The sequence below is a fragment of the Chlamydotis macqueenii genome, chromosome 8 (genome assembly GCF_036417535.1).
Source record: "Chlamydotis macqueenii isolate bChlMac1 chromosome 8, bChlMac1.mat, whole genome shotgun sequence".
NCBI classification, from domain to species: domain Eukaryota; kingdom Metazoa; phylum Chordata; class Aves; order Otidiformes; family Otididae; genus Chlamydotis; species Chlamydotis macqueenii.
Window position 1 is genome coordinate 15,141,939 of NC_141563.1, and position 22,884 is coordinate 15,164,822.

The 22,884-nt window shown below is 40.6% G+C and overlaps 1 protein-coding gene across 1 annotated transcript in view; it reads right to left on the reverse strand.

Annotated features, from left to right (window-relative positions):
* Positions 1 to 22,884, reverse strand: part of NOTCH2 (notch receptor 2) — an 86,529-nt gene that overhangs the window by 16,158 nt on the left and 47,487 nt on the right. Inside the window, exons 11-22 of the mRNA XM_086753111.1 lie at positions 19,463 to 19,696; positions 18,859 to 18,969; positions 17,008 to 17,200; positions 15,325 to 15,470; positions 14,696 to 14,815; positions 14,432 to 14,584; positions 11,440 to 11,668; positions 8,602 to 8,803; positions 5,840 to 5,993; positions 4,704 to 4,888; positions 3,726 to 3,858; positions 1,587 to 1,832 (exon numbers count right to left, since the gene is read on the reverse strand). Of these exons, the coding sequence (XP_086609237.1) occupies positions 1,587 to 1,832; positions 3,726 to 3,858; positions 4,704 to 4,888; positions 5,840 to 5,993; positions 8,602 to 8,803; positions 11,440 to 11,668; positions 14,432 to 14,584; positions 14,696 to 14,815; positions 15,325 to 15,470; positions 17,008 to 17,200; positions 18,859 to 18,969; positions 19,463 to 19,696 (2,106 nt within the window). The remainder of the gene's footprint in view (positions 1 to 1,586; positions 1,833 to 3,725; positions 3,859 to 4,703; positions 4,889 to 5,839; positions 5,994 to 8,601; positions 8,804 to 11,439; positions 11,669 to 14,431; positions 14,585 to 14,695; positions 14,816 to 15,324; positions 15,471 to 17,007; positions 17,201 to 18,858; positions 18,970 to 19,462; positions 19,697 to 22,884) is intronic.

Below are 22,884 nucleotides of genomic sequence, written 5' to 3' on the forward strand. Positions count from 1 at the left end.
GCAAATCACACTCTAAACATGAATGAACAACTCTCAGGACCAGATGCGACACAAGTGAATAGGACAAGCAAGCAGACTCTGTGATCAACTAGACAGAGAAGTCTCACTGCAACAACTAGCATTTGCAGCAGCTCCCAGAGTCAAGAAACTCTGACACTAGACTAAGAAGATGAGAATGACCTAAGCACGACTTGGACCCCCTAGGAAGTTAACAGAAGTCTCCACACATGTGCAGCCAAGACTGACTGCTCGCAGACAGCAGCAGACAGAGCAGGATGGCCCACAGAGTTCTGGCATCCTATCAGTCGCAAACCACAGCAAAGCCACCCCGTCCCCTCCCAAGCAGAAGGGTCAATGTGGAACGCACAGAAGACAAACAGCTAGAGGAAGAAGCATGTTTCACCTCTGTGCCTAACATTTCCAGACAGATTTCATGTCTGAGACACAGCAGCTCTCTCTGCTCCTCCTAGGGTGCAGCAGGTCTGCACTCCCCACGCCGCAAGTTCCAGCAATCCTTCCATGAAAGCCAGAAGCAACATGAGGCACAATTCATAAAAGCAAGCTTAACAGACAGGCTTAAATATAAACCTATGTGATGACCTGCGCCAGTGTCCCACTAGCTAGCCCAGCTCCGCTTGCCTCCTACGTCGCTCTTTTAGGAACCACTTTTGTCAGCCTACGTAACAGATTCAAAAACTACTATGTGAATTCTTCAAATGTATGTTTTTGTGATTTCCTCATATCTGACAATCACAAATTTACTGGAAAATCATTATCTTTAAATTAAAAAAAAAAAAAAAGAGAGAGCAAAAACTACTGGTAGAGCACACAGAGAAGGTCACTGGTAAGCAGGGAAAGTGAAAGGTTTTAATGGAGAAAAACTGAATACATAAGTTAAACTGACATCGAAACTGTAAAGCTGAAAGTTAAGACACATCTGGAGACTATTAGCCCAAACTTATGCCCAGTGGGAGGCAGAAAGCAGAACAACAGCAATACTAACAAAGAAGAGATCTAGAGAGAGTGAGACATAAATTTGCACAGTGTGAAATTCTTACAGTTGTGATCCAAGGTTGGACAGTGGAAGGATCACATCACTAAGCTAGGAATGTACAGTCTGTCTACGCACAGAGTATTCCATTCTGACCACATCACCAATGTAAGGAAAAAAGGGAGCAAGGAGTAGAAAATGAGGCCAAAAGCTAATTATGGATACCATGACACTGATTTACAGAGAAAATTCATATGCAGCTTTGCAAAAGAAAAGGCTGTGGAGAAGCTGACACGTGAACAGTTACAGTTCCAATACCAGAAATGTGAAATCATGAAGGAGAGAAAAGTACCACAGGAAAAAAAATCCTGGCAGCCAAGCATCTCAGGAGATTCCTTTGTCTGAGACAGTTCTAGAAGCCAAATTTCTTGGAAGGTTTAAAAGAAAGATTGGTTTAAAAACTGAGACATGGTGTAGGGAAACAATCAGATATTGTAAAGGGAAGTGACTAGATAACATGACTGCCAGAAAAGGAAAGAATGACCATTTTTCAAGATAGTACTCTGAAACTGGAAGCATGTTTACGACTACTCACCAGTAAAAGCACTACGACAGACGCATGTATAATCATTTATCAGCTGAACACAGTCCAGACTTCCACGAGGGTTACAAGGATTAGAGAGGCATTCGTTGATATCTCCCTCGCATCGCTCGCCTGCAAAGCCTGGGAGACAAATACAGCTGTAGCCTCCGATCTGGTCAATGCATTGCCCTCCATTAAAGCAGCGGGGTACTCCTGAGTCTGAAATGCAGTCATCGACATTCTCCTCACAGAAACGGCCTGTCAAGATAGTAAAAAATAACACTTTGAGCATATGGTGTCATGGCCTTGTTTCCTACACTGCTTATCGAGTTTTAAGACCACGTCACACACAGTCCCCGACATAAAGAGGTAAAGATCCCAGCTGAACGCAATCCATACCCCGTGCAGCCCATCAGCCTCAGATCAGACCTAGGGAGCATGTGTTTTAGATCCAGGCTGCTCTCAACGGTAGGTCATACTGGTATTTAGCAGCTTTCGTGTCTGACTTAATTTAAGGGCATAATTAAAAACACAGAACGAAAACAAAATGAAAGAAAGATGCACTTGATTTAGCCCTGCAACTGAACATAGCCGGAGAGTCCCCCGCTGCCCTTGCGAGGCTGCGAGCTTCCCACCATTCATCATGGCGGTAACCCTGAGGCTCGGCAAAGAGCATTTGCGGTGACATCATTAAAACAAGCAACAACAAACCAACAGAAAAGCAACTGTGATAAAGCACAGATTCCTGGCCAGCATGCCACTCCTGCAGTTTGACTTCTGATCTGGAGCAAGTAAGGCCATTCACCTAAACACGGAGGATGCTACCACTGTAAGTATTCATCTCAAATTGGGCCAGGGACAAAAGCTAAGTCTTGACATCACAAGTAATTATATCAATATTTTCTAATTCCTTTCATTTACAAACAAAAATTTCTCACATCTCCAAAGTAATTAATCTCAACAAATAAAGAGTGAAGAATTAAAAGCCATACATTCAAAACCATTTGAAGGAGAGTGGGTACTTTAGTACAACACAGAAATTCTGGCAACGCAGAATATGGGACACAAATACACACTTCAACGTAGAGACATAAGAAGCAACTTTTTTTTTTTTTTTTTTGAATTGGAGGACCAAATTAAGAGCAATACATTAATAACATAAACACTTATCTGGACTGCAGAGATGTGCCAACAGCCACACTGGTAATATGCATGGGCAGGAGGCAAATATATTAGATTATGTTGTAATTTTACTTAAATTTATTTTATGAATGAAGAATTTAGTTCTATCTGACACACATCTGGAGATTTTGCCTACACTGAGAAGACACTTCAGGAAGAAAAATAAGTTCAGAAGAATGTAAAATCTTTAACTGGCTTGAAGAATAAACTTAAGAAAAAATGTCTAGTGAGAAAGCATTCACTGATGGGTTAAAATGTGCAATCTTTAATATTTTCAAAGGTAGAAGCCAGGGCTATCAGGTCAGCTACAACAGGGAAATGGAAGGGAAGGTTTCAAGAAACACTACATTAAACAAGCTGTGGAATTGTACTTACTGAAAACCACCATTACGTAACTGTGGACTTTTCTTTTTAAAAAGAGCTTTTAATAAAAGAGCTTAAATTTGCTGAAACAGTTGAAGCTAGCCTAGAGGCACTGAAGTCCTTTTCCACAAAAGACTCCAGGAGAGAGGACAATGCAGGGCCAAAAATTAAACAAGTAAAGGACACTGGAAATTATGCAAGGACACTTGCAATTAAGCAAGTTTTCTGTATATTTCATAGTGTCTTAGCCAAAAAGAAACCTTGGATTTACTATATCAAAACAGGCAGGGTTGGGAGAGACCTTAACAGTAATCTAGTCCATCCTCATTGCCAAAGATGGATCATACCCAAAGGTCCCAAAGGACCCCGTTGTGACCTATTCCTTTAAAACAAAACAAAAAAAAAAAGGAAAAAAAAAAGAGAAAAAATAAAAATATCCCAGCATTTATTTTTAAAGAGAAAATATGTATCTCAAGGGATTCAGTGCACTTTGGGAACATTCTTCAAAGATAATAATGCATTCCCTTTAGACTCTGAGTCACGAAACCAGTAGTCAGAAAGGAAAATTTACTTTTCTAACATTCATTTAATTGCTGAGCTTCATACCCCGAGTTCCTGGCGGACAGGAGCACTTGAAGTGATTGACGAGGTCTATACATGTTCCTCCGTTCTGGCAGGGCTGAAACTGGCACTCATCCACTTCATATTCACAGTTGACACCCTGGTATCCAGGCACGCACTGCCAGTGTAAAAATAATTGTGAATAATCTTCTCCTAACAGAGAGATTAGCAGACATCTGAGAAAGGCTAACACAGACAAACCACCCCTCAGTGGGACAGATTATGACTGCCTTTGTAGCTCAACAACTGCAAGTGATTTAAAGGGCTGCACAGCCAGCCAGCTTAAGCACACAACTTGACCGTGTGACTACTCGACAGCACACTGCATGCTTGAATTTGAGTGACTTTATTCCTGCAAAATATAGCGAACAAATCCTGACACCCTTCAGCACTGAGACTGGCTTAGTAGTTTTGACTTAAGGTTTGTGTAAAACTCCTCCTGTCCTGCGCACGAACTTCTACCATTCTGAAAAGCTCAGGAAGGTTGATACACCATAATATCACGGCCTACACTGTTCTCTGCATCAGCTGTAGGAAACAGAAAGCAGTGGAAGGCATCTCCCATCTTGAGAGGCAAGGGATACTTTGCCTGTCCAATAGGGAGAATACAACATTCCTTTAATGCATTCTACATATATTTTAATATAAACCACACCTCGGATAAAAAAAAAAAAAAAAAAAAAAATCTTTCAAGGTAAGAACTCTGTCTCCAAAGAGGCAAGGAATTCAAATGCCCATCATCCACATCTCCTTACCATAACACTTCTAAATCAGTCTTAAAAACCTCTCAGGAGCACTGCTTCTGCCACAGCTAAATTAAAAATTCTTTCCAGGTGCAGGTTGCTTTTATCCCCTTTCTGAAGATATTCTACCACTTGCATGTGTTTCTGATTTCTTTTGATTCCTTTGCATTACAATGCCCTCAATATTTAGATCTCTTCCTACTCAACCCCCAAGCATTACCTCGCACTGGTATCCACCCAGGTGATCCCGGCAGGTAGCACCATTCTGGCAGGGGCTGGAGTCGCACTCATTCAGCTGCACCTCACAGTAACTGCCGGTGTAACCCACCTGGCATCGACAGTGGTGTGTGTTTCCAACATTGAAGCAATGACCAGAGTGCTGGCACAACTGGTCCACTGTGACTCCTGAAACAAAGTTGAAGAAATTGAACACGCTTGCCACCAATGTTGGTAGCTCAGCCCAGGAACGCATACCCTAGACCCAACAAACTGAAAACCTGAAACTGAAAAATTGAAGAGTTACTCTTAAATCATAGTTTATCAGAACCAAAACTAGCTTCTAAATGAAGTCACTGCTCTGCCCTCTTTGGATCTTCAGCATCCACACTGACATGAATTACCTGTATTGCTGTATTATTTTACCACTAGCTGGTGAACACACATCTCCAAAGTGATATTGCTGCCAGACAAAGGTTTAACATTTGTACCTAGAAAGTCTGCAAAAGGTATTGGAGCTTGACACTTCTCTTTCAACAGTACATCTGTTTGGATTTCCTGGACTGAAAATGGCATGACACTGTCCATCAGCCTGGGCTACAAGCCACCTTCCAAGAAGAAATTAACTTAAAACCCACATCTTTTACATGTGCATCATCTGAAGTAGGAAATTACTACTTTGGGGGGCCATGGTATTATCCATATCGCTACATAGCTCACTTAGCAGCCAGCATTTTTCACAGAAACACAAAGATCATGAGTTACAGGACATCTTTCTCATACAAGGACAACATGTCTTAAACCAGGCCTGCCTGGGATTTAGTAGAAAGGCATAAATAGCCAAAAAAGCAGTCCATGTAAAACAGTGGACTGAGAGTTTATTAAATATTAATTTTTTTTTCTAATATTTTAATGGCAAAAGCAAGCTTCTTATGTCAGAGAGAACCAGGAAAGCCTCAACTCCCAAATACAACCTTGCAAAGAGTTTCTTAGCTGAGAAGTGGACATGATCACCCACCCAGAGGCAAAGCTCTCTGGGATTTCCAATGCATGCTGTGTTCACAGGCGTACGGGGAAAGGAGGTGCAGATAAATGAGGCATGGGGAAATGTTTTCAGTTAAAGCACAGATGCTTATTTACCCCTTTGTGAAGCCGCCACTTGACACGAGACATTGGGCACATCGCAGTAAGCACCAGTCCAGCCAGATGGACAGACGCACAGAGTCTGGACTCCACTCTGGACACATGTGCCTTTATTCTTACAGGGAGACTTGCTGCACAGATCCATAAGTGCCTGGAGAGAAAAAAAACCACAACATGATATATGGCAAGTGCTGTACGAAACACTACTCACAGTGTAAGTTCAAGAAGCAAAGAAAGGAAGCTCTGCAAAGCTGGTTCTGTGTGGCACTGGAAAGAAGGATTGTATTTCCCAAGTCTAAGCCAAGTTCTTCATTGACAGGCTCAAGAGCTTATATGCCTAGGAAAGTGCAAATGTATAGAGAACTAAACCCCAGGTGGCAGCACCATTTCAAGAGTAAGCTGATCCTCACACCTTGCTATGCAGAGGGATCTTTGGCTGGCTGGGTTTGAGAAAATTCAGTTTTATCTCAGACTAGGCTTCTAGTCCCACATTAATGGGAGGCTTCCAGCTATTAATAGTAGCAGGTACTCTTTCTTCTCTGAAACTGCTCCCACCTTCACTGCTTTTTGAGGACGACTGATGTATTCCACATTTTGATCTCTGCTTTTCCTTTTTGTCATTAGCTCACCATACCTGCTTTTGGCCCCATTTGCTCTAGTATGGTCTCTCTGAGTTCTCCCATCTTCCGAGATTCAATTGAAACCCCACAACTGTTCTATGAACTGAAGATGGGCCAAAGTATACTGCTTTTCTTGATTCCTTATATAAAAAAAAAAAAAAGTTTCCAAACAAAAAGACTAAAACACAAAAAATCATAATATGAAAGTGGAGTGAAGACCCAAAATAACTGTCTGACCTAATATAAACCAGCCACTAACCATCATTTCCTTTCTGAGCACTTAAGTCTTCAAAGTAGTGCAGCTATTTGATTGATTTCAAGCTGACTTGAGGGAAGGTTGAGGTTTTTTAAGTGCATACTACAGAATTTTGGCTGTAAAATGCAATTTCAATTGCAGAAAGTTCTGCTTTTCAGATGCAAACTGTCTCCTCACAAAGATCACAGCAGAAAAATCTGTGCTTTCACAAGCAACCAAAAAGAAACTTGGAATTAAGTTTTATCACATGTAGTTGAGCGTGAAGAAGAAAAATACCGAGCCTCTTGCTTCTGCATTTGTAATGAGTAGCTGACTGTTTTACATGCAAATTCTATAACTTATGAATCATTGTCTGATTTTGTGCTGCTTATTTAGCTTTGCTAATTAGGTCAAGCCAGTTTACCACTAAGATGAGAGCTACAGTGTAGCTGTAATCTATAAATCTCTCCAATACAGCTTTGAATAGTACTTATAAATTTAGAAAGTTCTGACTCCCTGTTTATAACAAGTAATACATTATGATCAAGCTTCTCCGAACACGAAGCAGACTTTCTGAGAATCCACAACACCTAATTTGGGGGCAGGAACATTAATCCTTTTCTCAAGTCAAAACAAAGCAAACATAACAGAAGAGGAACTACTGAACTTCACAGTACTTCACGATCACTCTCAATGCTAATTCTCCCAATGAGGTTTAAGTGCTGTGCCCAGAATGCATAATTAGGGTAGCAGAGTGGTTGTTTTTTATACCACTTCACTACTTTGCATTCACTTCCTCCATTAGCAATACCTAGAAGCAGACCTGACAATTTAATGTCTAGCAACATACTTCTGGAAAAGCACCTCCCCCACTGCCACTAAAATGCTGCTTCTAACACCCATGGCTTTACAAAGACACGTTGGCACGAAAGACAGTTCCAAAATCCTTACAAAATTGTGCTCTCCAGTAGTTTCAGAAATTAACAGGTTTACTTTTTTTTTAAATAGCAGCACTAAGGCTGCTTATGAAGAAAGCCAATATAGTGTTTACTGTTCCAAAGCTAGAAATAGTCTCAAATCATTCTTGTTGTTTTGATAAGCACAGGAGAAAAAGAAAAAGCTCTGATTTGAAAAATTAAATAAGCATTCTTTTTCCACTGTGATATGCCAAGTGTTTAATAGGTACGAGTCAGTCCTTTAGAGTATGGGTTTGCAGCTCCTATGTTCAACTGTAGAAAACCATAAATTGCCTAAATTACTTGTCTGCAAGTAAAGCTAGAGCTTTTTATTGAGGTTGTTAACAGGACAAGCACATCAGTTAGTGCCCAAAAACATTCTCTGGCTTCTTCTGGGGAAAAAAAAATAATAAAAAAAAGAAAAATCTACAATCGATCCAGAATAACTACACTGTATAAAACAGAACAGTTAAATCAAGGTCCTGCTAATCACACTGATATTCTGCCATTTAAAGCAGTGGGGTTTTAGTCTTTGTGTGTGCTTGGTGGTTGTTCTTTTTTTTAGTACAGGACTCTGCCTTCAGTCAGGACAATTTTATGTTTCAGATGAAATGCAGCCATTTTCAAAGCTAACAGCTGTTTCTCATTTTAGAAGAAAACTAATCTAGAAAGTTCCAGTAACACCTGTCCTCATAAATAACCAAGCATTTTTCTCCTCCTTCCAAACAGACAACTTCAGTTTCCAGAGTTCCGAACAGGGGCATCTGCTCTATTAGAAGTGCTGGACGACTTCTTCCTGGGGCTAACAAGCCAACCACCTCTTACCAGACCTGAAGGAACAAGAGCTCTGCCGTGTTTGGTACCTCACATCTAACCCAGTCACGTCTGCTGTCAGACACTTCAAACAGCAGCGTGTTGTGGAAAAACAGGCAAGAAAATGTCACCCACCTGACAGTTCCTGCCAGTGTAACCCAAAGGACAAATACACCGGTATGTGCCTAGGCTGTCCACGCAAGAGCCTTTGTTCAGGCAAGGATGTGAATCACACTCATTAATTTCCATGAGACAGAAGGGTCCTGTGAACCCCACCGGACACTGGCAGGTAAAGGAATTGATCCCATCCACACAAGTACCTCCATTGAAACAGGAGCTGTAAGAGAGCGAGAACAAAGGTAAGCTCAGAGAAAATGCAGTTAATTCACAGCCAAATCAGTATGTGAACATCACTAAAATGAGAGAGAAAAGGAGATTACAGCATCTTCTGACCACTGGTAAATTCCTGCTAAAGAAGCATAAACCAGATAATGGCAATTTTTTTTTTTTTTTTTTTACGCTGAGGGTGGTGGAACACTGGAACAGGTTGCCCAGAGAGGTGGTGGATGCCCCATGCCCGGAAACATTCAAGGCCAGGTTGGACGGGACTCTGAGCAACCTGATCTGGTTGGAGATGTCCCTGCTCACTGCAGGGGGTTGGACTGGATGACCTCTGAAGGTCCCTTCAAACCCAAACCACTCCGTGATTCTAAATCAAGGGCACTCCAGCTCACTGTCTTTTACCTTGGCAGGCGAAAAAAGTAAAGCAGTGTTTCAAGGAGTCATTACTGGTGGAGGTAACTTATTTAATGAAATCTTCCCAGCTTCAAGGTGACCACAAACAGTATTGTACCAGGTAGGCGTGTGGCTTGCTCAAACTGATGAATTTTATACAAATTTTATTACAAATTACAATTGCATTACAAATTATGAGAAATGAAACAATTTGCCTTTTGTTTAAAGCTTCAAAGGAGTCACAGGTATGTTTTCTCAAGGAAAAAGTTCATATAACATGCAAAACATAAGCATGTTCATTGAAATTATGTGAAAGTATTGGTATTGCTAAATCCCCTCCTCCTCTTCTCATGAGAACCTTAGGTCCTTGATTTGTAAAACTACTCATACATGCCCTGGCAGAATTCAGATCAGAGGAATTATTGCCCCCCCTAACCTCCTGATCCTAAGAAATTATGCCAGATGAGGTGTCCTATGGAGAAGTGACTGGGAAAGTTAGGAGAACTGATGCCTCATGCAAAATTGACTCCTTTTTCCTTTTAAAGAAACGACAGCCAAGAAATTCCTGCTCCTCAGAAAATAACTCCTAGATCAGATTCAAGATAATCAGTTTGATAAAGCACACAAAATTAATTCATGCTTATTCTCCATCTTATGCACTGTCAAAGACACACTCCTTCCATGAGAGGAGCCACTGACTCACCTTCTTGAGCTTCGAGTGCAAGTTTAAAGTATCTAAATTCTGACTGTGATTACAGTAGAGATGTTAACATTAATCTATTTATTAGAGATGTTCCTCTGCTTTGTGAGCTGAATTCTGTTTTACAAAAACTGCCGTTTACATTCATGGCAAAAATGAGGAAGTTGGTGTGTTTCAATGAAATCAGGTACCCATCTCCAAAAGAAGATGGCACTCTCTCATAGGCGGCTTCTCACAAAAGACACGGAAGAATTATTTGAACTGAATTCAAATCAGCCAACCACCATGGTGCTCTTAAGTATAGCTCAGTAAATTTTGGTTGAGAAGGTGTGACTGGTTTAGCTTGGCAGAGCGTTGAAAATTGCTACATCCTTCACTCATACCTGCAAGACTGGTTTCTGTCCTGACTGATAACAAAAACAAAAACAGGATGAACCTCAAGGAAGGACCAGGCATTCTGCTAAAACACCCAACCTACTTCACTCGATTAAACAACTGTTGTGCAAATTAAACACACCCTCATCAGTGACACAATCCTGCTCTTAAGCAAAAGATGTTAAAATACTTCCTCCCCCACAAATGCAATTTCATAAAACATAAGAAAGATCTTTTCTTTGTGTGCAGAAAACACATGAGAATACCAATAGCTTTGCATTTAGGTACCTTATTTGTTACCTCTGGTAACTAGACTAGAACAGACTATTTTAAAATATTTTTTTAACCATTTCAAGCTTTATTAGAAGTTGTTTCCATTTGAGAATCTGAAGTTACTTATATCAATCCTAACAAAGCGTAAAATAAATATGCAGATAGATGATGGATATACAGGGTTAACTCTCAAAGAGCTTTTAAAACTACCAAGTGAACCATTTATACAAGGACCAGCTGTTGAGCCTTTTAACTGGGTCCCACACCTCCCCCTTAGAACAGCCTCAGGTTTTATCTCAACACTGCTAAACCACATCCAAGTTGTGAGCATTAAAAGATCTCTGATGATTAACCTCTCCAGTACAGAATTTGTGATTTAGTGTTTCTCCTGGTTGCTTCTTCATATTACTTGGAGTCAACAAATGAACTCAGTGATAATTTAATTTTCCTGCCTTTCTGAGAGTTGGCCATCGCTGCCATTTTTCCATATTTTATATTTCTCAACACAGTAGCTGTTCAAAACCAACCAACTTCCCTTCCCTTATGTGATAATGGCCTTATAAAAACACAAATTATTTATGTTTTAATAAGCTAGCATCTGTTCCTGTCTTAACATTTGTTAAACACTGTCATATTCCTCCTGTAATGGAACTAAGCTTCTAATCAGTTATGCAAACTGAAGACCGACTTTGACAGGCAACTGTCTTTCAGCTGGTATCCTGCTGAAGGTCAGTAAGTTTTTCTTGCACGAATAACAAGCATGTCTCAGTGACAAAAGGCAGGGAAACAGATCCTCATCCTTAAAAACTGCTTCTCAGTAGGACTGGCATCAAGCCACGAGCACACATGGTGTGGCTCCTTAGTGCAGCAGCACGGTGACATTATCTCACCTTTCAGTGCACTCATCGATGTTGTTCTCGCAGTTGGTTCCCTCAAACCCAGGCTGACACTTGCACGTGTAGCTGTTGACGTAGTGGGTGCACGTGCCTCCATTCCTGCACGGCTCGCTCAGACACTCATTGGTATCTGTTTGACATTTATCTCCATGAAAACCAGGTAGGCAGATGCATGAGAAAGAATTTATCCCATCCACACATGAAGCTCCATTTTGGCAGGGATCTAAGACGGAAGCATTACAGCAAACGTTAAAATGGGTAGCAGTCAAAGGCCAGGCCTAGAGTAGTAGCTTTCTGGGAAAGAAAGTATCACACAGCCCAAAGTGTGGCAGACTACTGGCAAGATTTTCTGAGCCCCTTTATGGAAGAAATACTTGCAAAGCATTATCAGTAACAAATTCACAAGAAAGTGTGGATCAAGACCAAGCTTCAGGGCCTAAAGGATTCTCTGCTGGAATTTGTTCAGCCAAAACCAACAAAACCAGACCCAAAGTCTCTTGGTTTAAAATTCAAACTCTGCTTTTTGATAAATGCCTACTGAGAAAGACAATACAAATAGCACAGCAACTGTTCCTTTTTCCTCATCAAGTCTTATTCACAACAGAACTCGGATCGTTCTCTCTTTCCCAGACGCTGTTCAACACGTGGAAGAATGTGGGTGCTTCATTTTAAGCATGAAAGTAGTCTGGCCAAACCAAACGTGTATGTGTAAATTTGTATAAATATATATATGAGCACTTAGCATTCTTCCCAGTACAAAAGGCTGACTGAGGAAAGGCTGGCAGAAAAGCTTAAAATATCATACACATCCCTGGATTCTCCTCATCTCTTCATTTCTTCACATTTTCTTTATCCCTACCATGATCTTGCTACTTGCGTATCACCATTTTTTGGTGTAAGCCACCCCCTACTACTGTTTTCTCTCTACTTCCACAAGTATCGATCTGCCTGAAAGAGCTCCACCATTCAGTAGTTTCCTCCTGCTTTGCTCCTTCCACTTCTGGATTAAAGACCCACATTCTTCTGTCAGGTACTGCCTCTGAAGCCAGCTTCCTTTTCTGCTCTGCATTCCCTAGACCAAAAGCCGATGTATATGGAGGCAGGGAGGGTAGGAAAAGGGGAAACAGGAAGGGGGAATGGAAAAAAGGTTACAGAGCAGGGTTTTTTTAATCTATGACTATCTTTAAGTACTCTAGAATATAAACTTTAAAAAGCAAATACACTCCACCAAAAAACTGCAGTTCAACATAAGTACAAGATAATTCTGTTCACTGGTAAATGAAGAAAACAGATGTGAAAGGTAATTAAACCTCATTTATTGACTGAGAAATATGCTCACATGATAAAAAATTGTGTTGTAAGAGACACACCTGCATCCATTTAAAGGTCATCTGACTACTGCAGAGAAAAAGCACATTCAAAGTGAGACCCCTGGCAGCTATAAAATGTTGTGTCTATGGCAGCCAGCCATTTATGAGTGAAGCCAAAAGCTGCGCATTAATTTTCTGTGCTGCACATTTACGGACAGAAAAAGGAGACTCAAGTATCAACTTTTCAATAAGTTCTCGTTGTTGGAGGGTTTGTTTTGCTTCATAGATTAAACACATTTGGCTCAAGCCACGGAAGGTTTTTGTTATGCTAAATGAAATCAGCTGTAGCAGTAATTTGAAATTCTTCAACCTCATGGGTGTGCTGCCTAACAGACAACACAGGACAAATCTCGCAGCTCTCAGAACACTTAGGAATAGAGAGAGATTTCCCAGCTGTTCAAGAGAGAAAGCTGAACACTTTAAAAACATTTTTATCTTCAGACACCCACACAGAAACTAACAGGAGAAGCAATAATTTTGTTGGCTTCAGTAAGTAAAGCTCTGGGTCAGTGAACCAAGTGACATTTTTTGGTATTATACCTGTTTGCTTAGAAAAAGGCAATCAAAAGCTCAGGCTGAGCCAGATGCCTTAGAAGTTCTTTCAGCAGTGCTGCTTTGGAGTCTCCCACGGTAACTTTTGCTAGGAAGCTTGTTTGGATCCTTCTCTACAGCAGTCACTAATTTTAATGTTTTTAAACCCCAAATACAACTCTCTAAATTCATACCTAAAGTCTTTAAGACTTCGGTTTGTTTTTAAGCTATTCTAATAAAAAATAGGTTTGCTTTTGGCTTTTCTTATTTGTTTCTTTTTTTAAAAAAAACTTAAAACATTGTTAACTCCTCTAAGGTTTGATAAAGCACTTATCAAATAGTAACAGATGAACTTTTAAACACATGACACTTCTCAGGAGACTCTGATTTTATCTGATGATGATACAGAATATGCCCAGCAAGAAAAAGAAGTTACTATGTATTTGGTTTCCCTTGTAAATAGCAGCATCAAGGACATGAAAGTAAGATTTGCTTTTTGGTAATTTAAACAATTTTAGTACTCATCACTGTATGGGCTATCCTCCTGCAACTGATACCTATTCTGGAACAGAGCGCCTTCCTGACGATTAATTTGCTTTTAAATATGGATTAACTGGAATAGCAACAGCACCCACTCTTTCCAGAATATTAATGTCAGACAGAGACATTTCGGGAAAGACTGCTACACCCTAGATTCCCACCACACCTCAGTCAAGCTTAACGTTGAAATACAGGTAAGCCCTGCAGTGTTACTTTAACCTGGTGTATTAAAATTTCAGGCAAATATAATTCTTCATTTAACAGTGCTCCTTCCTTAAGTATGTAAACTCTAAGGACCTTTTCAAGTGAAGAATCTGGGAAAAACTGCTATCAGAACACCGTAGTCCATTTCTTGCAGCTGAACATGATGGATTTTGACTGCCTCAAACATGCAAGTCTTACAAAGCTGAGGTTTTTTTTTTTTTTGGTTTTGCCAGGAGATTATAAAAGAACTTTCAGTATTTGTCAAGTAGCAGCCATCAATAGCACAGCAAAATTATTTCTAGGAAAAACTGGAAAACACAGAACAATCCGCTGATACTCACTTGAAAGGCAGTCATCAATGTTACTGTCACAGTCTCCTCCCGTGAAGCCTGGCCGACATTCACACAGGTAACTGCCTTGAATATTATGGCACAGGGCGTGATTTTTGCAGGGCTTTGAGAGACATTCATCAATATCCACTGTACATCTCTCCCCTGAAACACAGAGAGTCCAGAAGTAAGACTCCTCATAAGGCAATGGGTCAAGAGGCTCAATGCCAACCCAGCCCAGCGTTCAAAGTACAGTGTGTTCCCCATCCATGTTACCTTCCCAGCCAGGCGCACACTGGCAGGTGTAGCCTTCGGAGTCAGGAGATTCTTGGCAAATTCCCGAGTTCTCACAAGGATCAGGGGAACAAGGAGCAACCACTACCTGGCAGTTCACACCTGGAGAGCAGAAGGGGAAAAACCAGGAGAATATGCTGCTAAGAGCGTGGTGCTTCTTGGAAGAATGAATTGTAACTTGCATGATTATCCTACACAGCAGACAGCATTTCCATATTTGAAAAATCTCAGCAGAAGGAAAAGGAGATCAGAGCACTCCTCATGGGCTCAGCGGGTACAAGCAGACAGCAGCCATGGTAATTCTGAGTTTAATGCCCCTTCAATTCCCAGTGCATTTATATATCTCAGTCTTTCTTACAAAGAAAATTAAGCTGAGCTGCCATCAGGACATTTCTTAATGAGTCCAAACAAAGCTTAGATATGGTCTTAGTAAGTATTCTGCTACCGTATCGTATCTACATGAACTAACTGTAATTTAACTTCATAGAACCATGGCATTTTCTCTCTTGATTCCTACTTCCATGAAGTTTAATGAAAAGATAAAAATGGCACTAAGAGTGCAAGGAAGTGGAAAGGAAAAAGAGAACAGAAACTTCTCTCTGAATTTTCACCTTTGAATCCTTTCCTACAGGTACATCTATATCCATTCAGCAGATCCTCACAAGTTCCTCCATTCTGGCATGGGTTTGATTTACATTCGTTCCCTTCTGTTGCACAGTAATCTCCTATCCAGCCTGGGTCACAGACACACTTGTACCTTTAAAGGGAAAAACAGCAGTAATTTTAGAGCACTCTCAAATAATTCCTCTACCAGTTTCTCCTGCAGATTAGTTCTGGAGAGAAAACCAGAAGACCTCTCTTTAGGAGAGCACTAAGTTAGGTTTAGATTGCTTATCCCAGCTGTATAGTTTTGAAAAGACTGAAAATAACCCTCCTTTAAAAACACACTTCCCTCCGTTAGAGTTTTCACAAAGCACGCAGTCAACCAGCAACATGTTTCTGCTTTGATAAGACCATCTCAACACATTTAAACAAAGACAGAAAAAAAAAAGATTAAAAAAGTGGCGGGGAACAATAGGTTCCAAAGATAACTAGACTGATTTAATACAAAGTACTGGTTACAAATGAAAACAGCTGGCTGGGAGCAAGTGCAATTTTCTCCATCATGTTTCAAAAGCTGATGTAGAGCAGCACTCCACCCATATGACGTAGAACCAAGGACTTGGTGAATCACCCTGGACTCAGGCCACACAACACACACACTGACCTCCCTCCTCATGCAAACAAGACTTATTTCATCTGGCACTGAGCGTAAGGTGTACATGGGCATAAACATGAATGCAGATGACAGATAACAGACAAGATGAACCAAAGCATTTGTTTTCTAAGCTTACACGGAGGCTGAATTAGCAGTAAAGGCAGTCTTCCTGTCAGCTCCAGGGAAAGTGCTGAATCCTGCCCTACAGAGCTACCCGTAGTGGCAAATCACTTCCTTGCCCAAGTGCTGACAACACTTTATAGGATGCAGCACACACTGCTATTCCATGTACACTTGGGAAATTTCACAAACACCAGTCCTACCTCCCCAAACCTGGTGACTCCACAGGCCCTCTGCTCCCAGACATCATTACCAAAAAGAGGTCTGATTAAGGGCTCCTGAAATCAGCATTTGGTCTTCCTAGATGGGAAGATTCAGAAGCAAGTACTGCCTTCAAAATAACCAGAGCAAGCTCTCCCTTTTTTCTCTCAGGCATGCAACAGTGTGACTAAAGCTGACAAAATCTCAGCCTTGGATAAACTGTTCTAAGCCAAATACTTCTTTGTCTCCTAGGGTCAGAAGTTGTCTGCCTGTTCCTTAACACAGAGTATTCGTGTAGCAAGAACAGCACTAGCCAGCAAAGACAGTCTCCACGCTCAACATTTTAGTTTTAGAGCTCCCCAAAGATTCAGTTTGGCCCCATTTCTTTATTTTAATTGCATTCACTCTAATCACTCGAATTGCCAAACCCTCCCTTTAGACAGTGGCAGTCCACCCTGTGCTACATGCCCATGCAAAGACAGCAAAGAATACATTGCAGGACAGAAAAACCTATGCTGAAACAGCACAGACTCCAGCTGGTGACTAATTGTCTACACCTTACTGTGACTATGTCATAGACAGCAGCTAAATCTGGAACCTGATCTGAGAAATGAGAGAAAAATCAGAAACCTCAAGTCAAGATGGAATTTCAGGTAAAGCAAAAAAAAAAGTATAGAAGGCAGCAGATAAGTTTAATGTGACAGTAAGTACTTACCCACTAGTAATATGTGTGCAGTTGCCATGCACACAGGGATTACTAAGACAGCCATCTGCCTGTGACTGACAGTGAGGATGATGGTAACCTTCAGGACACAGACACCGAAAGCCATTGACTTCATTTATACACGTTCCACCATTATGACAGGGGTTGGATGAGCATTCATCGATGTCCACATTACAACGCGGGCCTAGAAAAAACCCAATACTTATTAAGTATTTTATCTTAGAAGAACATTTGCTTTGCATGTCTGTGAGAACACACATCGAGACACAACTCAGTAAAGCCAATACAGCAGGACAGATCTTGCATGCTTCCGTGCTTTAACTGAAGCCAAGAGAAGCATTTTTGAAAGATGCAGCACTTTTCCGTGCTTGGAAAACAGCACTTGCACTCAACAAGCGTTGACAAACCATTCAAGAATCTCAACAGAATTCCACTAAAAATCACTGGTTAATATTCATTAGGAAGACAAAAATCACTCAACTATATCATGCTTGGAACAAACCTCTTGAGCTCCACTTGTCATAGCCCTGCTCTTCTGCTTTGAAGTACCTACCCTTTGAACAACCAATACTGCCATACTGTCTGCAGTAAATATAGTTCTTGTGGTTTATTGCACAAAAGGGACTCTAAAAAACACCGTTTCCTGTTTGCCTGCCTCTGATTACGACTGCAAGATCCTTGAAGTAGTGACCATAAGATCTTGTGAGGCTGGAAAGCTAAACAAAGTGAATGTTGCAGTAAGTTGAAAGCAGTTTTAACATACAGAAAGGACAAAGTCACGAGACTCCATGCAAGCCAGCTTTTTAAATAGTGAAATACACCAATTTATCATATTACTAAATTATTTTAACAGTATAACAGTAAGAATTACAGTAGGATAACAAATATGGTATGCCAGCAACAACGATGAATGAAAGGCAAGAGCAATCAGGATCATGCCTCTTCCTGTTCTGGGGACTAAAGAGTACCACTGTGCCAGAGCCAGAGGAAGGAAGGAGCGTCACAAGTTTAGAGAGACACCAAGAGACACGTGAAACCTCTTAGTGCCATTTCTAATGCATTTCAGATCAATTCTAATTAGAATCATTCAGTAATAAACAGCAACAAACGTGATGAGAAAACAGTTATAAACAGTACCAACTGCCTTACAATAATTATTTTATGAGCGTATTACCCTACATGGCTCAAAACATATGAAGTCCATTATAAACAGTGTTGAGATGTGCTTTAGTCATCAGAAATAGTCCTGATACAGACGTAAAGTTCTAAGCATGGGTCCAAAATTCCTAAAAGCTTCTTTTTTCAGCCCTACTTTTACTATATTAGATAAGTCCTTGCAATTTAAAAAAGAAACAGAATAGACCACCCTATGAAGGAGAAGTACTGAAAAAAAACAGGTTACTGAACTGGAGACTTCAGTGTGGAGAGCAGCTCACTAGAACACTGAGTTAATGCTTTGTTTTCACAGAAAGAGAAAAACTGTTCATGGTTAAAGCCCAAGGTACTGTCTAATCAAATACCTCTCTATTGTCCACAATCCCTCTGTCCCTGGAAAGAAGCTGTAAATAATAAACCAAAGTCACATGGGTTTATTTGTTATAAAACCAAGAACCATGAATTGGACGTAATTACCTAACAAGAATGGCATTTCACAGCACAGATTAGGCTATTTTTTTGCTTGGTAGAACTTGCTGTAAGGTAAGACACTGAGATTCAGAGATTAGAAGGCTTTATCGAGATACTAACTGCATCCCTCACAGTCAGTATGCAACGAACAGCTTCCTTAGCTGCCCAGACAACTGTCTTCAAAACAACTCAAAGCTGTCGGGTAGCTGACTTTACCTGTAAATCCAGGTTTGCAAGCACAATTGTAGCGATTAATGCCATCAATACAGTCCCCGTGAACGCATGGGTTACTTGCACAGTCATCAAAATTATTCTCACAGTTCACTCCTGAAAAAAAAGTTAGAGGAATAAGTAGGCCAAATCTTACAGGGAACACAGCAAAACTATTTCCCAGAGCTAGCCAAATTAAGAATCCCACTTGCTTCAAACTTACATGTGCAGTGGTGCAACTTAAACAGGTGCTGATGCAGAAGCACTGCGACACCAAGAAATGTCACCTGGGTCCTGACTGAATAGGGCCCTGAACTTGTGCTAAATGTTTAAACAAAAGAATAAACTAATTTTGAACACCATGCCTATTTTTTTTCCTGCATGCTTGAATTGTGGGAGTAAAGAACAGGTAAATTCTTCCAAGACCAGTTGCATTATCGTGAGCACCAGGCAATCCACGCAAACAGCAAAATTCAAGAAGGAAAAGTAATCTGAAAATTATACTCTCATACCATAAGCTTATCTCTCTACACAAATTTAGCACACATAATAAATACATAAATGCTTGAATTCAGCTAGAATCCAATTCTTTCACTTGTGCTTCACGTACCTGAAGTGCCCAGCAAACAGTTGCACTGGTAGCCATTGACCAGATCGATGCAGCGCCCTTGGTGGAGGCAAGGATTGCTGTGGCATTCGTCTATCTGCTCGCTGCATATGGCACCCATGTAGCCAGGATTGCATATACACGTGTAAGAATCAATTCCATCTTGACATTCCCCATGGTGGCAAGGATCAGGATCACAGTTGTTGATATTCTCCTCACAGAGAAGGCCAGTAAAACCTAAGGAAAGACGACGAACAGGAGTAATTAAGAATTTAACTGTTATGGTGCTGCAGTGCAAATATAGAAAGAATCATAGTAAGAATCACCAAAGTGGCAGAAAGCACAAAGGGTAACTGGGCATCTCAGCTGCTGCCCATTTTCCAGCCCTGGAAAACAACATTCTTCCACTGCTCACAGCATTACAGAACATCTTGGAACTGGTTACCTTCAGTTTATTCAGAACAGCAGCAATGAGAGGAAACACATAAATCTTCACGAGAAATATTTACTTGCATCATTATAAGCTATCTGATGGCACTCTCCTGTCATTATTTCCTCTACACAAAACCAGGGGGGCTGACTGTTTCAGTATGACAAATTACTGCAAAGATCCTGCAGAAATCTTCCCAAGGAACTCCCTTGGCTCATGTCAAAGCTTCTGCAACTCTGCTTATTAAAAAGTTTCTTGCCCCTCTCATTGGGAACCCTTTCAGTAACTTCAATCAAGCACCAACTGCAAATTTATGAAAGACTGCATGCAGTATCTTCAGTTAGGAGCAATGAAACAAGCAGCAATTTGGCCTGTTTCATTCTGCTTCAGCTGGGAAACATCCTGGGCAACAGAGAAGGACAGACTCTATTCACCAGAAGGGCTGAAACATCGGTTCAGGAAGCTAAGAGCAGCAAATAACTCGGCCAAGAGCCCTGTTTTCCACGATGGAGAAGAGCTATAAAAAACAGGGACAATTTAAAAGAAATGGTTTTCAGAGATGAGGTTTTGGAGCAACAGCTCACACTGCCTTCCTGCAGTGGAAGATTAGGAAGGTAGAACTTCAAATTTCAGACATTAACTGGGGACTGATACAAACCAAGCCGCAGGGAATTTCAACAGCTGAAGAGTGATTCTCACCTGAGTATTACAAGTGGATAACAGGCTCCCCATTTTTCATACAGGTTTGTGGTTATTTCTCTGGTCAAACATACCAGGTGACGGCTAACATTTCCAAGTTCTGCGAACGTATGCATGGATGAATGGGTGTGGAAGTAGGTGGGGAGAGTGAAGGGAAGCTAGTTAGAGAGACGGATATAAAAAGATGTTAGGGAAGGAAGAGAAACAAACCGATAAGAGGACGAAGAGTAGCAAAAAAAAAAAAAAGAAAAAAAAAAAAAAGAAGACAGAGGCAAAGAAAAGAGGAAAGACCTAAAACAACTCAAGAAAAGAAAAGCCATGATCTACCACTGGGAGGGAGAAGTGGAATAATGCCAGAAGGGAAAGAAAAGACAAAAAGCAAGCAGTAAATAGAGCTATCTGTACAGCATTTGGCCAAACATTTTGCAGTTTTCAATCACTTCGGCAGCTGGTGATTACCATTCAGGGAACACATATCACTCATAACATGAGATTAATAGCGCAAGAACATACTCAAACGTTATTTTCCAGTAACTGACTTGCCCCAATGACGAATTCCACATTTCACTCTTACAGAAGGCTGTCAATATTAAATAAAATACTTAGCATGCATTCAAAGAACTATTATCTTGCCTCCTACTGTAGCTCAACCGAAGCACTTGAAGATCAGATACATTTCTCAATCTCTTAACTGAACATACCTTACTGAGATACGATTTCCTTCTTTGCAGACAAGAGTTAGACTAGAAAAAAACCACTTGAATACAAAACATCAGAATCTCTCAGATACGACAGAAAAACCCCTAGTACAGAGTCCCTCTTCCATTTGCAGCCAAAGTACTAACCAAGGATTTTACTAAGAGCTGCTGCTTCAGTAACATACATTTGGTTGCTTTCAGCCTACTCCCTGAAAATGCTCCCTACATCACGTGCCTTCATGGAAGCAGTAGCCTTCCCTCCTCATCTGGGAAACCTAGGATTTCTATACTGAGGTTATTCCAGCAGTTTAATGCCCAAATTCAGAACATGCTTTTCAAGGCGCAGCTCTCCACTACCTGACCTAAAACCCTCCCAGGCCCAATAAGCCCTGCTCTCGTGATGAATGAGAGCAACCAGACCACACACCAGCTTGAGAAAGACTTTCTAAGATAGTTTCGAAATCTGGAGAAGATTTGAGCTTTTCCTTCTCTTTGCAAGTGCCAGCTTATTCTGTCACATGCAGTAATCAGAAGGAGAATTCTGACGATAACTATTCCTCTCCTGATTAGAATTACTGCATTCCCCTACTTTCAACAAATTCATTGTTTCTTCACGCACTTTGGGGAAGGGGAAGAGGGTGCGTGTGAAAAGACCGGGGAGGAATTTTTAGGCTAATCTCTGCTATATTCTGTACAGTGCAGAATAAATTAGTGAAGTTGAATTTGCCTTAACAATTTGATTATTGGAATGAATCAAAATGAGAAAAATTGTACATTAACCTAGCCAACCTAACAGCACATTTCCGGGACAAAGGTAACTCCAGGAATTGTTTAGTCTCTTCCCTAATGGAAGAGATAAAGCCAAAGCATTCCACGCCTGAGTCTGCATCACTCACCATCAACTGAAAGCAACCAAAAGTCATTCCTTACTGAGAATTTGAGTGTAACAGCTCTGAACTGCCCATACCCTCTTATTTGACCAGATATAAAAATTAAGATTAAAAATATCTACACCACATCTAGAAGTTCGAAGATAAGAAAATCCCATAATTGAACCTGATGCTTCTAAATGTGTAATTAACCAAGCAGTAAAGGAATTCAGTGCATTTAAAAAAAAAAAACACCTCAGTTCCATCCACAGCTCTGTCAAAGTTTCTGTATGATGCTTGAGAAATTACTTTAACTACATTCTGGTAGGCAGCTACTGTGTAGTGTTTCTTCCAGTAGACACAATTTTTACTGCATTTCAGTCTTACACTTTTGACATAAAATAGCCTGATGCAACAGAAATCAAAATACACAGTAGTACTGCTCTGCTCATCTCTTGTTCTTCAACTGTATACTATATAATCCGACTTGGAAGAAAGAAAGGTAAGCCACAGATAAAAGGCTTCACTGCTGTTTTTACACTTGTGCATTCCATAGTCAGTACAGAAGTTGTCACCTTCTGGGAAGCAAGAAAGAGGGAGGTCAGAACTCCCATCAATCATGAACTTACTGCTTCCATAAGTGAAAAGTTTTCTGTATTTAAATACTATTCTCTGCCGCAAGGGAGTAGACAAAGCTTTGCAACAAACGAGCAGTATTTCAGAGAAAGA